The 15,472-nt window shown below is 41.7% G+C and overlaps 1 protein-coding gene across 1 annotated transcript in view; it reads right to left on the bottom strand.

The window, feature by feature from the left end:
• DNAH5 (dynein axonemal heavy chain 5) overlaps positions 1 to 15,472 on the bottom strand; it is a 222,059-nt gene that overhangs the window by 93,344 nt on the left and 113,243 nt on the right. Inside the window, exons 44-49 of the mRNA XM_054019813.1 lie at positions 11,289 to 11,465; positions 6,864 to 7,068; positions 6,196 to 6,338; positions 3,965 to 4,099; positions 2,952 to 3,074; positions 2,386 to 2,599 (exon numbers count right to left, since the gene is read on the bottom strand). Of these exons, the coding sequence (XP_053875788.1) occupies positions 2,386 to 2,599; positions 2,952 to 3,074; positions 3,965 to 4,099; positions 6,196 to 6,338; positions 6,864 to 7,068; positions 11,289 to 11,465 (997 nt within the window). The remainder of the gene's footprint in view (positions 1 to 2,385; positions 2,600 to 2,951; positions 3,075 to 3,964; positions 4,100 to 6,195; positions 6,339 to 6,863; positions 7,069 to 11,288; positions 11,466 to 15,472) is intronic.

Below are 15,472 nucleotides of genomic sequence, written 5' to 3'. Positions count from 1 at the left end.
AGTGGGCCCTGTCCCATGGGAAGATGAGGGCAACTGCCAGTGAATGTTTCCTCAGGCCAGCCCTGGAGCAGTAACAAGGATCTTTCTTGTTCTGTTAAGCAGTGAAGAGATCCATAGTCAGGATTCCCCAAAGGGCGGCTATATCTTGAAGCACCTCTGAATTCAGTACACACTCATGGTCATGAGAAAATTTCAGCTGAGACTGTCAGCCATCACGTTCTGTATCCCTGGTAGATAGACAGCTGAGATGAGCACATTGTGATGGGTGCATCAATTCCAAAGTTTGAGTGCTGTCTTGTAGAGGGAGGGAGATCTGGCAGCCCCTTGGCGATTTATACAAAACATACAGGTCACATTAAGTCCATCATGACCTTTGTGTGTTGTTTTTGATGAAAGGCAGAAAGTGTGCACAGGCACTCCTGACAGCCCTTAGCCCCAAAAGAGTGATATGGAAGGTCATTTCTGTGAAAGGCCATTTGTCCTGAAACTTGTAGTTGTGTGGGTGAGCTCCTCAGCGTATTAGGGAGACATGTGTCCCAGGGTGGTAAATGTGGGTAGCGAGAGTAACGCTCTCACTTGTACTGCAACAAGGTTGGTGCTGATATAGTCCAGTCACTGTACCGGGGTTCTTAGGCCACTACAATGAAGAGAACCTTGGAGGATACCCTAGCAGAGCTCACAGCTGGGGGCCCCTTCTCAGGTGCCATGCTTCAAAGCTGCGGTGCCGACCTACTGAGGTGGCCACTCTGGGAAACCCCACTGGCTGACCAGCTACTCGGAACCCATGTGTTTGGATCGGTGCTGAGATGGCCGCACTGGGGAACCCCTCTGGCTGGCCAGTTGCTCGGAGGAGCCCTTTTTACGAGCCTTTCTGAGGGAAGTCTGCTGGTGGCCTTTTTTATTTTTCTTCTTCTCCTTCTCCTCTCCTCTTCACGACTCGACCCCTTTTGAAGTGAAGGCTCCGGGGATGATCCGGGGTCAGCACCCACCGGAGTCCCCTGCAGACTGAAGTGTTTTCTCCATGGGGAGGAGTTTTAACTTCAGCTCCCAGCTCCTGTGAGGGTGCCATTTTAGCTGTGGCAGGTAAAGCACTTCTGTGAGGCTCTCCCAGGCACAGTGAGGGTGTCTGGCCATTACAGGAACTGACTCCTGGCAGGAGAGGCACTGCTTGGAGCAGAGAGAGCCAGGCATGCCCCTGGGCAGGGGGTTGTCATCCTCTAGCAGTCTTCTTTATTTTTTTTTTTTAACTGGAAAAAAAAATTATGAGTCTACTAGATGCCGGGGGAGGGAGAGGAGAATGCCCCCAGACAGGGCAGGAAACTGAAGTTCTTTTCCTTTCTCTCTCTCTCTTTTTTTAACCCAAAGGAATAAAATAAAATAAAATAAAGAAACACTAGCCTAAGTACTTTTAAGGAGAACAAAGGTAACAAAACAAACACTACTTATGCTAATGACACAGATAAGGAAGGGACAACTGCTCATTCTGTCTGAGGCCAAAGGTGGTAAAGAAGAAAGTGAGGAGGGTTCACCCATGCAGTGCTAAATAGCCTCGAGGCAGACCACAAGGGAGGGAGGGAGGGCACATGTAAGGGCTCAAGGAACACTGCTACCAAAACTCTCCGATTACACACAGGGCACACATATACCTACAGTGGAGCACCCACAGGGACACTACTCGAAGAAGAACTGGGTTGTCATAGGGGTTACTTTAACTCTTTAACTCTCTACTTCTGGAGGAATTTTTGTGTGTGTCTTTATTGTTACAGACATACTTGCTGACAGGTATTTTGAAATAAATTACCCAAATAATTGAAACTGCCAGAATTATGTAGTGTTATTTTGACAAAATAAAAATTTGCAGAATTTTAAAATATTGTGCACAGAATTTTTAATTTTTTGGTGCAGAATTCCCCCAGGAGTAAATTTAGAATCTTAGTCTAAGGCAGAGATTTGGTTTTGTGTTTGTTTGTTTGTTTTTAGCTTCCAGGGCATGACCAAGGAGTGGGCAACAGGGGGAGTTCAAGGGCTGAAAAAAAAAAAAATCAGTCGAAATCCCACTGAGCACTAACCATCAGCACTAACCAAACCCAGCACTCCCCACCAACTCCTCCAGCACTACCACCAAAAGCCAATGAATTCATGTACCCCAGTCCTTGGTAATCTCAAAGTAGTTTGGGATTTAACTGAGTCCTAATCACTAACCACACGTGGAAAAATTGAGAGCCACTGTTCTAGGAAAACCTGGGTACACATATTTAAGACCCCCACTCCCCACACACAAAAAATTAAGATTTCTCTTTAAAGTAGGGGGGGGGACAAACAAAATTTGGCACCCCAATTCTAACTGTTTCAATCAACACTTTCTAAAATGAGTCTTCATTTTACCAAAGATCTTGTCAATGGAAGAATTGGACGGCAGAGTACAGTTGAATATGGAAAAATGTCTCTTTAGTCTCTGTGGGATGTCATTGCGACCTCCACCAGGGTGGATCATGGCTGCCAAGAACTGGATATCAACAATGTTGGTAAACTCCCCTGGTTTCTCCAGGTTATAGAACCCATTCTGTTCCATCAGCTGTCGAACTATCTCATTGGTGACCTATAAAGAGCCCGTTAGGATTAGAAGAATATCTCCCTGATGCATAATGGCATGCAAAATTATTTATGAGTACCCAAAAAACTTAACTAAGAGACAGATTTTCCTTGTCTTAAAAAACACTACATTTTCTTCTGTCATGAAGAAAACAACATTTATAAATTACCAGAAATAGGTGGGATTGGATCGCCCTTTCATCTGGTAATATCTAGAGGAGGGAGCTCAGAGGAAAATAATCACATGTATTTCAAATACCTCAATAACCTGACCAGAGTGGGAAGCCATGTCACCTATGTCACAAGGAAAGAGAAAAACAACAGATCAGCATTAAGCCAAATTTCAATACTTAACTAACCTGATCTCCCCACTCATTGATTACAGGCATATTCACATCATCAATGAAGACAGTCATCTTCTTGCCTGCAGGAGGACCATATGTCGTCCCCATGCGTTTGTCCACATAACTCTCTATTGTACGCTGTAAGAAAAAACTTTATTACCTAAAGCTGTACAGTTCCTCTCCATCAAAGGATAGTTTATTCTTTTTAAATGCACCCATTTAGTAGCAGGAACTCTTCAATAGCGAAGGCATACATGGGTACTCTTCAGATTGTTTTGAGGAGATTTCCACTAAGAAATGCCACTGGCTTTGTAGAATTGGTAAATGGAACATTGGTTTCTGAAGTGAGGTAATAGGTTGATACAAATTGAACACAAATTGCCTTTAAAAACCATAACTGCTGATGTAGTACATGCATTCCATTTGGAGAATTCTGAGTTGGATTATCCCTTTTTTCCCCCCATGGAGTGGTGTAATAAACTAAGTTTGAACTATTGTGATCATAGATAACTGTGTGAAATATCACCTGCATGAAAGATTTAACTCAATTATGAAATAAACACAACTTACAACCATTAGTGTAGACTACATTTTGTAAAGTTTTTAGTCTTTTACACAAGGTTTTAATGACAATCCAATCAAAATGAATGGCCTCTTCAGCCCGTTAGTGTGAACTGGCATATTTCCAGACATCAAGAAACATTGAGAATTTGATGAGGGAAGTATAATGTGTCAAAAGCATGAGAGTAACCAAATAACCACTGGAATGACTGGAAGGGATGTGGTTCCTGAGGATTTGCTGAAATTGATGAACAATTTTAAAAAGACATATTGTGAGAGAAGCAAGTTACATCCCTGTAGAAAGGCCATTTTGACTGAAGCCCTTGGAGTAGATTGGTGCTTTTGTTTGTTTGTATCTTTGTAATTAGAGAAAGCCTTCTTTTAATGGGATCTTTCTGGCAAATTCTCGGTGTACAAATAAAGCAGTGAACCCAGTCATCTTATTAGAAGTAGAGTGATTACTATACCTGGAACATTAATGGGGTAGTTGCAGATGAAAAGTTCAGACTCTTGGCCATGTGGCTTTCAGGATTATATTTTGACATGAATCCTTTGATGATGACAGTTTTAGCAGTTCCTTGCTCACCAATTAGTAGCACAGCCTAGACAAGGAGAGAATTCAAATGAGCCCAGAGGTGCAAAAGCCAAGTGTGCCAGCAAAGCCTTATCAACCGCAGTATCTATCCTTGTCAGGAATGAAACAAAGAAATAAAAATGTAACTTTCAATGAGAAAAAAATTGGCAAACTGGAAGCAGTGGGCTGCTTTAGCACTGAACAATTCAAGGTATACTAACTAACAGTATGTGTGGAAAAGGGTCATTAGTTTCCACTACACAACAAGGGATCCTCGCATTTTCACCTATAATTCCACACTGTCCTGCTATGCTGGAAGGAGGACAGGAGACACTAGATGTGGTTTAAATTAGGCTGCAATCTTATTCCTAAATGTCTGGAAGTACCCGTCAAATAAAAGTGTACAGTGCTGGTAGTTCCATAATCATTTACACATACCCGGGAGCAGGGGTTACCCATCCTAGTCCCTAGCCAACCCACTGCTGGGACCCTCCCCCACAAATGAGGGTTAAGGCATGCTATAAAGGAGGGTTGGTTGGCTCTCTGCCATACCAGTCATAGGAGCCCCGAACCCCCATTTCTGCTCCTTTAAAGAATACCTCCTTTAAATCATTTACTAATCCACTTTATCTGATCACATTATCCCTTCCCTGCAGAGCACCTGCACAGGATATCAGCCCCATATTTACATAATGAGTTGCAAATCATAGCCTAACTTTTGTTTCATATTTTCCCCAACTAAGCCATGTAACCCTCTGTCAGGAAGGTGGGGGGGGGAAACCCATCTTGCCTTGGCCAATCTGGCAGTGAGGGGAAATGTCCTTTCCAGCCCCGTGAGAAAGGAGCGACTGGTGGAATGCCCACCATGGATCATGACAAAGCCTGGTATTTAACTACTTCCTAGCATGGGAAGATGGGTGCTGCTCCACCTGGTCCAGGTAAAAGAGGGTTTTTCCTGCCCCAGTGTGGACCTAAATAGTTCCCCCTCTCTTCTGGTCACCTGGTGTGGGATGGGACACTGACCTGGTCAAGCTGCCACAGCAAATCATTCTGGCACTCTAGTCTCTAATGGGCCCACACACCTTTCCCTGCAAGCCAGACAATGGCCCCCACTGCTTAATGTGCGGTGAGGTCATTTTATTTAAGAACATAAGAATGGCCATACTGGGTCAGATCAAAGGTCCATCTAGCCCAGTATCCTGTCTTCCAACGGTGGCCAATGGCAGGTGCCCCAGAGGGAATGAGCAGAACAGGTAATCATCAAGTGATCCATTCCCTGTCGCTCATTCCCAGCTTCTGGCAAATAGAGGCTAGGAACACCATCCCTGCCCAACCTGGCTAATAGCCATTGATGGACCTATCCTCCATGAATTCATCTAGTTCTTTTTTAACCCTCTTATAGTCTTGGCTTTCACAACATTCTCTGTCAAGGAGTTCCACAGGTTGACTATGCATTGTGTGAAGAAATACTTCCTTTTGTTTGTTTTAAACCTGCTGCCTATTAATTTCATATGGTGACCCCTAGTTCTTGTATTATGAGAAGGAGTAAATAGCACTTCCTTATTTACTTTCTCACCAGTCATGATTTTATAGACCTCAACCATATCCCCCATTAGTCGTCTCTTTTCCATGCTGAAAAATCCCAGTTTTATTAATCTCTCCTCATACGGAAGCCGTTCCATACCCCTAATCATTTTTGTTGCCCTTTTCTGAACCTTTTCCAATTCCAATACATGCTTTTTGAGATGGGCAATACATCTGCACACAGTATTCAAGATGTGGGCGTACCATGGATTTATATACAGGCAATATGATATTTTCTGTTTTATTATCTATCCCTTTCTTAATGGTTCCCAACATTGTTAGCTTTTTTGACTGCCACGGCACATTGAGTGGATATTTTCAGAGAACTATCCACAATGACTCCAAGATCTCTTTCTTGAGTGGTAACAGCTAATTTAGACCCCATCATTTTATATGTATAGTTGGGATTATGTTTTCAATGTGCATTACTTTGCATTTATCAACACTGAATTTTATCTGCCATTTTGTTGCCATTTATAATTTAACTCCCCCACCACCCATGCAGATCACATCATTGATGTACACAAACAAGATTGATACCTTGCCCTGCCCAGCAATTGTTTCAATAAGGAAGTCTGTTCTCACGTTGTCGACATTTGGCACCAAGATGGAACCATACTCTGGAATGCTGTTAGTGGGGTACACATACTCTTCAACACGAGTACTCCAGTGCATCCATTTACCTAGTCAGAACACAATAGATTGATACTTCCAAGCTACAAAGAATTTGCTTCTATCCCATTCTCCAACTAGTAGTACAAGTGGATTGTTACCTATGAAGTTCTCTTACCCTGTCTGGGGCAGTGGGTCCCACAGGCAAAACCCACCCACTATGATGATCAGCAATTAACTTCACAAGGAGTATTCTTAAAAACCCATGGGAAGGGCCACATGACCTGTTGTTACAAGTGACACTTAAGATGAGAGAAACACCTTCCAGCTTGCTTACATTTGCTCATTTGACAGTACTTTGTGATACAAAGTCCCTGTTTCCTTGTGTAGTCAGTTTCCCTTGTTTTGGTATCTTACAGCAACAGGGAGAAACTTTATTAAAACCAGTAGTAAAGCGTGATTTTAAAACAAAAACTGTCAGGGAACATGGGAAAGTATATAACCTGAAGTGCCTTCTCTATTAATTCAATGTAATATACTCTTTCAAGATCATGTCTCTTCAAATGTTATCTGGCATATGCCAGTGGGTTACTAACCATCAGTTGCCACATAGTAGTCAAACATGGTATCTTCACTTCCTTCTGAGATATGGGGAAGATCAAGCTTTATTTTTTTATGATTACGAAGCCAGTGCTCCATTTTGCATCTGTCTTCCAATTCCAGCAATGCTCCAACACTCCACATGAGGGAGAAGACGTACAGCCTTTCCAGGTACTCTGGTGTTACTTCCCCTCCTTGCTCCTGAGAGGTAAAGCATTGTTTTAGCTACTTGCATGGCTTAAGGCTTTTCCAAGAAACAATTCCTACATCAGACTCTGCTTTATATGTCCAAGTTGAAAACCTTTAGCTTTGATTTACATAAGTCTCAGTAGGTGTCCCTACCCATGCTCTGGGCAACCATTACTCAAACGAAGAGCTACAATACATACTGTGTCATATTATTTATTTTCCCTAATTCAGAAAAATAGCCATCGGAAAAAAACCCATAGCAAACAAATAGCTTATTTCTCTCCAGAAGCCCAGGGAAAGATGGGTAGTTGGTTTATTAGTTCATTAAAGCCCCGACTCTGCAAATACATATGTTGAATGGGTTACACTATGACACAAGTAGTCTCACTGCATTATGGATATGTGGTTACAGGATTCAGGCCTTAGACTCAAGATTCCTTAGGGCAGAGACCTATTATTTTTTATGCCTATAGCGTAATGCTCTTAAGAGATCTCTTCCTGGGTATATCTCTTAAATATACATGGAAAATTAACATGATGCAGTATGCAACTGCTCGCTAATTAAATGATGGCTCTCGGAGGCAGCATATGTTAACAGTGCTCTGAGGCTTGCACTGGCTGAATTTGTATTTTGGTAGAGTTTAAAAAGCCAAAGATGTTTTGGGTCTTGTCCACCTGCAGTACCACAGCTCTCCCCGTGCTATGCTGCCACAATTTTGGCTGGATCCCCTTTAAAAAAAAATATTGTTCTTCCAGCGCCTCGCTGGAAGAACAATATTCATAGAAGCAGTTTTCTTTAAGGAGGCATGTGCTTCTCCCTCCGTGGTCCAAATTTACTTGCTTTCCAGGCATGCTGCTAAATTCATTTATTTGACTTGGCATAGTTGGGGGGCTGAGTCTGTTGAGATTAGGGTTTTTATATGGTGGCAATGCATGTAAAGAGGTGGGTTTGATTTACACATGGTAAAGTGAGTGGAAGGGATGAGTGCTGCTGCTTTGAAGTAAGTTTATTCATCTTATATTATTGTATTTTTCAATAAATGTCCCGACAGCCCTGAGCTTAAGGGGCATGCCATTGGGCACTGAGTATTAGACCAGAGGTGTTTAGTCTAAATATGGCCTGGTCTACACTAGCGGGGGGGAATCGATCTAAGTTACGCAACTTCAGCTACGTGAATAACATAGCTGAAGTCAACGTACTTAGACCTACTCACCGCGGTATCTTCACTGCAGTGAGTCGACTGCTGCCGCTCCCCCGTCGACTCCACCTGCGCCTCTCGTGGCGGTGAAGTACAGGAGTCTGTGGGAGAGCGCTCAGGGGTCGATTTATCGTGTCTAGACTAGATGCGATAAATCGACCCCCACTGGATCGATTGCTGCCCGCCGATCCAGCGGGTAGTGTAGACATACCCTATGTTACATTTAAGGACATGAATAAAGTTATGTTTTCACATAAGGATAAGTAGATATGAATAGTTCTAGTGCAATTGGTCACATGTGGCACTGGTCTTTTTGCAGTATCCTCCATCAAGGCAATCCAGACAAATAAAAAATTGGCCTGTATTTTGTCTTTAATTAAATTCTTATTGAATAATTTTGCACAAATGTTAGTGTTTGCTTACAAGAGTTCCCTGACAATATGGAAACAATTCGACTTTTAGAAGAAGCGATTTGTTATCAGAAAGATAACAACAGCAAGTCAGTTGGTTTGCCAGCCGCATGCTAGTATTTGCACTGGCATTTCAATAGCAAAGAAGCAAAGTGCACCTTCAAATGTGGCTGTAATAAAATTAAAGTAGGGGCTCCAACTGAGAAATTAGGCTGCATCATGTGTACACTTGAATTTTGCTGTAATGATGGTTAGTAATTACTGTACAGATCAAAGGGAAAATGATGAATTGTTGCATTTCATAGAATCATAGAATCATAGAATATCAGGGTTGGAAGGGACCTTAAGAGGTCATCTAGTCCAACCCCCTGCTCAAAGCAGGACCAATTCCCAACTAAATCATCCCAGCCAGGGCTTTATCAAGCTGGGCCTTAAAAACCTCCAAGGAAGGAGACTCCACCACCTCCCTAGGTAACGCATTCCAGTGCTTCACCACCCTCCTAGTGAAATAGTTTTTCCTAATATCCAACCTAAACCTCCCCCACTGCAACTTGAGACCATTGCTCCTTGTTCTGTCATCTGCCTCCACTGAGAACAGCCAAGCTCCATCCTCTTTGGAACCCCCCTTTAGGTAGTTGAAGGCTGCTATCAAATCCCCCCTCATTCTTCTCTTCTGGAGATTAAACAATCCCAGTTCCCTCAGCCTCTCCTCAGAAGTCATGTGCTCCAGACCTCTAATCATTTTTGTTGCCCTCCGCTGGACTCTTTCCAATTTTTCCACATCCTTCTTGTAGTGTGGGGCCCAAAACTGGACACAGTATTCCAGATGAGGCCTCACCAATGTTGAATAAAGGGGAACGATCACGTTCCTCGATCTGCTGGCAATGCCCCTACTTATACAGCCCAAAATGCCGTTAGCCTTCTTGGCAACAAGAGCACACTGTTAACTCATATCCAGCTTCTCGTCCACTGTGATCCCAGGTCCTTTTCTGCAGAACTGCTGCCTAGCCATTCGGTCCCTAGTCTGTAGCAGTGCATGGGATTCTTCCGTCCTAAGTGCAGGACTCTGCACTTGTCCTTGTTGAAACTCATCAGGTTTTTTTTGGCCCAATCCTCTAATTTGTCTAGGTCCCTCTGTATCCGATCCCTACCCTCTAGTGTATCTACCACACCTCCTAGTTTAGTGTCATCTGCAAACTTGCTGAGAGTGCAGTCCACACCATCCTCCAGATCATTAATAAAGATATTAAACAAAACCAGCCCCAGGACCGACCCTTGGGGCACTCCGCTTGAAGAATTTGTCAAAGAATTCTGCATAAACCAGGAAACAGGCTGATAAAGACTAATATTTCCACCTTCTTGATTAAGTATCATTGCTGTGGAATTATGTCCCAGATAATGTTCAAACTGCTGAATCTATTCCTGCTTTTATATTTCAATTCTACACAGCATTGACTTGGATTTCTCCAATGCCATTGACACTGGGTAACAATGGGAACGGTTATCAACAGTAAAACTGACATTGGCTTCACTGAATGAAGAAGAAATGTTCAGCACAGGAAGATCAGTGCTGAACATTTTGAATATTCCCCTTTTTCATTCCAGTACCTTTAGGCTTTGTCTATACTTGTGACAATGTGTAGGGTACGTGTAGCTACACATCGCAGTGAAAAGCGATCTACGTCCACAATGCAGTACATAGTTACATGCAACAGTAAAAGACTCTGGCAGCACGATAGACAGGGGAAGCACTGCTTGGGCATGTACATAGGGTATATATATATTCTAAAGTTCTGGGCTGTCTTTACTCACCTAAGAAGTGCCTTACCATCTACACTGCTATTTATACCTTTGCTAGGGGAGTACAGTATCTGTACACTACATACCACCTTAAATGAAGACATAGTCTTAATGAAAATCTAAACACTGAAAACTGAAATCTTCTCTTTAACCATAAAGTCAATATTCAGCAGCATGGGCACTAGCTTTGCAAGTTTCCCCAGACTGCCCTGCTAATCCAATCTGCCTCAAACCTAGTCTCAAGAAACCATCTCTATTGGTATGAAAATGTTCACCATGTACATCTACTCCTTGGCCGCCCTTTTCAGTCTACCAATAAGGTTACTGAAAAGTGCCAATTTTTGAACACATCCTCTAAGACATAGTGCAAGGGAAAACTTATTTCATATAAATAACAACAAATAAAAATCTATCAGATAGCATTAACTTTTGATCACCACATTCAACATTTTGTCTGCATTTAAGAAATTATAAGTGAAATGCCCTGCAGTCCATTATCCATTCTGTGAGCCATCCAGTGACTCCTGTTATTAAAACAGCAGTTAGAGTGACTGCTGTCTGATGCTGCATAACAATTCTTACAATTGTCATTGTAAAAATATCAGAAAAAGCACTATATAAATATACTGAAATAAATATGGACCATCCTAAGTGTCATTTTCCAATGGAAATTAGGTATTCACATGTAAGATATTTTAAGCTCCCACATCTTCACAAGAATGTCTCTTCTCTAAAGATCCTGGTGTGCTTTCTAATATGCACCCACACAGCACAAAACAACGTAAATCGGAATTAATAGGTGGCAAAATATTGACCAGTTTACCTTCAGAGGGATAAGTCCCTGCAGCATGTTAATGCTTTGCATGATCACAAAGGCCTCCAGCATCTCTATCTGATATTCCAAGGTCTGGATGCTGAAGCGGTAGAGTTCTGGGAATGATGAAGTGTACAGCTGACGCAGAATTTCAGCTTCTTGAGGAGAACGTTTTTTCAAAAAGCCCTATTATCCACATGGGGAGGGAGGGAATATCCTTTAATTTCAAATCAAGACTTCAAAATATTTTTAAACGCTGTCAAGATTTTAGTAAAACAGACTCAGGTGACATGCTGACTTACTGAGATTCACCTTTCTTTGGTGATGCAAACAGAAGGCCAAATTCTGCATTCATGTATGTGTATAACTCCCAGTGGAAGTTGCACACACATATTAAAAAACAGAACTGGGCCAAAATCACAGCCAGTCATTCATCACTGCTCATGAGACAAAACTTCCACTTTAATTCTCAATCAGCATAGCTGTTTTAAGTGCATTTCAACTCTGCAAAGTGGCTATATAAAAATGGAGTTAGAGGTAGAACTCAGGGGTTAATTTAGCCTGAATAATTTTTATGTTTGTGAGATGCTACACCAGAACCCACCCAAATTTACCCCCAGAACCCAGTTTGGAAGTTCAAAATAACTGAGCTGAGCATGTCTGGAAGCCACTCAGAGGACAATCATGCGGTCTTAAAATGCTATTTTTTGTTTATCTCTTGGCAGTAAAAATATACCCTATGTCTAATTGATTCCAACAGATATATAGTATCTCATTCAACTCCCTCCCTCTCATATTCAAACTAGGCCAAAATTGGAGAAAATTTAGTATCCACTTTTTTTTAATGTCCCTACATGCAATACATCAGGTCAGAGCTTTAGAGAAATACTTATGCTTATCGCTGCCTTTTAAATACATATGTAATAAAGGATGGCAAAGCCCCAAGTTGCTCTACTAGGAATACTTTCATCTTCCATATTTGTCTGTAGTTCCAAAGGATAGTCTTGAGGCTTTTGTTTGTATACTTTATTTTGGTGCAGCTTTTCCTGTGTTTACTGCCATTTCTTCGTTTATCCTGCAAGTTCATTTTTCCTGTGTTTGACAGTAATTGGTGCACCAATATTGCTGGACAAAGTTCCATTTTTTTCACCAAAGCCCTGGTTTTGTGTAGTCTGACTCATCTCCAAGCTAATGCACCTCTATCTCAATATAACGCTGTCCTCGGGAGCCAAAAAAAATCTTACCGCGTTTTAGGTGAAACCGCGTTATATCGAACTTGCTTTGATCCGCCGGAGTGCACAGCACTCCCCACCTCTCCCCCCCGGAGCGCTGCTTTACCGTGTTATATCAGAATTTGTGTTATATCGGGTCGCGTTATATCGGGGTAGAGGTGTATTTCTCAAGATACTAATTTCTCTTTTTCCTCACATACCCCTCCTTAATACACCTCAATACAGCATTCACTACTTTATGCTTGTAGTTCAGAACAGTACTACAATAAGTTAAGAAAAAGCTAAATGGGACTTTTTCCATTTTGGAATCAATTTATCTGTAGTTGTATATACTTTAGCAATGCAGTACTCTATCCAAATACCTACGGCAGATTCAGATGTTTTCAGGCCAAGAGATTTAGAATAGAAAGAAACCATTTAAGATTATTATTTCCTGAATGTGTCAGTTCTGCTAATAATAATTTTAATAGCTCTTATATCTAGCACATACCATGCTTTTTTCCTTCAGGGATAAAGAAGGATTTGAGCATAGAGAAAAATCATTTTAATTTGGTTATGGAAAAAAATAATCAAATCTGATAGTGAATGACTCAAGAACATGAAGTGCTACCCTATACTCTTGGAAGATATAGCAAGAATCATGACTACTAACAGCAGAAATATCTGACTGTTGTGCTGATTGACTGCAGCTAGGAAGCATACCTTTATGGAGAGAAAATATGAATAAATATCAGAGGGGTAGCTGTGCTGGTCTGTATCCACAAAAACAACAAGGAGTCTGGTGGCACCTTAAAAACTAACTGATTTATTTGGGCATGAGCTTTCGTGGGCAAAAAAACCACTTCTTCAGATGCATGGAGTGAAAATTACAGATACAGGCATAAATATACTGGCACACAAAGAGAAGGGAGTATAAATAGATGTGCTGGAGAATAAATAGATGCCATTGGTTCAAATGGCTGAGTCATGAGAGTTTGTAATATTGTGGTCAGGTCTAAGGCCAGAGAAATAGTTTTAACAGTTAGTTTATATAGGCTTGTTGCCTTGAGGAACCACCCCAATCTGGTAATCTACCAGCCATTAGGATCAATTTGCCTTCATAATACCACATAACTCTGCAGCTGTTGGTCTCTGGGTTAATTTCCCTCTCCTGACTCAGCTGTGAACCATCTGATCCATACTCTTGGGTAGGACAAAAGGGGTGGAAATTCTGCAGGATGGTAGGCGCTTGTAACCTGGCAGAAATCTCAGTTAGGATTTGTTAATCAAGAGTCAAGGTATAGGATCAGGTAATCCTAAATGGGATAAGAGATCCTTTCCTACTGAAAAGATGGATTAAGAGTTCCATTGTCTGAAGCTTTGTTTCTCATGACCAATTTGGGGACAATGAATACAATAGTCATTTCTTCCTATCTGAGCTTCTGATTCATTCTTCCCAGAAGTTGAAGGATGTACATACAAAGGAAATTTTCATTTGTGAGAGAAAGCAATTATTCTCAGTGATCATTTTTCCCTGATGAAAAGATGCCAAATTCATGTTTCAAAAGAAGGTGTGTATGTTCACCAGGAGATAGCCAAAGTTCCTGATGATCAGATAAAAACTTCTTGATTAAGGATCAGTTTACGAGTGTCTACAGGCTATTTGTGAACAGACTAGCAAACCTCTTTTGTTACATTTAATATATCAGAGGAGTAGCCGTGTTAGTCTGGATCTGTAAAAAGCAACAGAGAGTCCTGTGGCACCTTTAAGACTAACAGATGTATTGGTGCATAAGCTTTCGTGGGTGAATGCCCACTTCGTCGGATGCATCTGACGAAGTGGGCATTCACCCACGAAAGCTTATGCGCCAATACATCTGTTAGTCTTAAAGGTGCCACAGGACTCTCTGTTGCATTTAACATATGTACATTAAGTGCACAGGAAATGAAGTGCATTGGTTTTATGTTTAGACCTCTGTCAGTTCCACTTTGCCAGTTTACATATATCACTGTTGGACTGATCAGGATATGCTACTTCATTAGGTGATCCTCAGTCCAGAAGGCCTGACTGGACTGTCCTTATATGTAATAAATTAATGCTCTGAGCCCTCTGACCTCACCTTCCCTAAGAGGCCATCATCCATGGTCAGGAGTTTGAGGTCCAGACTGTAAAAGGAGGATCCAGAAATCACACAGGCTTCTTGCTTCCATCAGGACAATGAAATGATCACTATGTTATCTGCACTTCCGTCCACATTTCTTGTTGGGAACGATTCCAGCATGTTAAAAGTAACCCCTGAAGCTCTCCTGTGCAATCTTGCCCAATGAGTTAACTCTCCACATGGAGACTCACACATCCAGGAATTGCTATTTAACTGAATGGCTAACAGTTCTGTGACACCATACAAATCAGAGTTTGGATCTTGTCAAATTTTCCCTGTTGGGAAGATTGACTCTCCCTCTTTTGATTTGAGTTGACAAACCTCCAAAGGGAATCAACGAGCTCTTCAACCTTATTTCCAAACTGTGTGTCGGAAGCATTAAGAGGGTGCTGTGAACCTTTTCCTGCACATAAGGCTCTAAGTAAACCATTGAAGACTAAATACAAATAAGTTCCTGGTCTTCAATGTAATTATGGTCAATATCAAAACCTTCAGGAACACCTAAGACAAACAATACCTGTTTTGTCAATTAGCTAATACTGGTACTAGAGATTCTGTGGATAAATCAGAGGAAATGTTAGAGCCCAATGTACTGGTTCCATTACCCTTAGCTCTAGGAAGGGGGAAAGGTCCTTTAGGTGGGCTGATGCAATACTTGTCTTGAAGTTGAAGAAGGAACAGGAAGACATGGAGGAACATGGCACCACAGAGTATATCCATGATGCCCTTTCCCCAACCCTTACCTTATCTGAAGTAGATTCACTGCACTAGGAGCTATTGGGTGCTTGGTATTTTTGAAAATCAGGCCCTTTGTTTAAGA

Source organism: Malaclemys terrapin, chromosome 2 (genome assembly GCF_027887155.1).
Source record: "Malaclemys terrapin pileata isolate rMalTer1 chromosome 2, rMalTer1.hap1, whole genome shotgun sequence".
Classification (NCBI taxonomy): Eukaryota; Metazoa; Chordata; order Testudines; family Emydidae; genus Malaclemys; species Malaclemys terrapin.
This window is presented reverse-complemented; position numbering and strand designations above follow the sequence as displayed.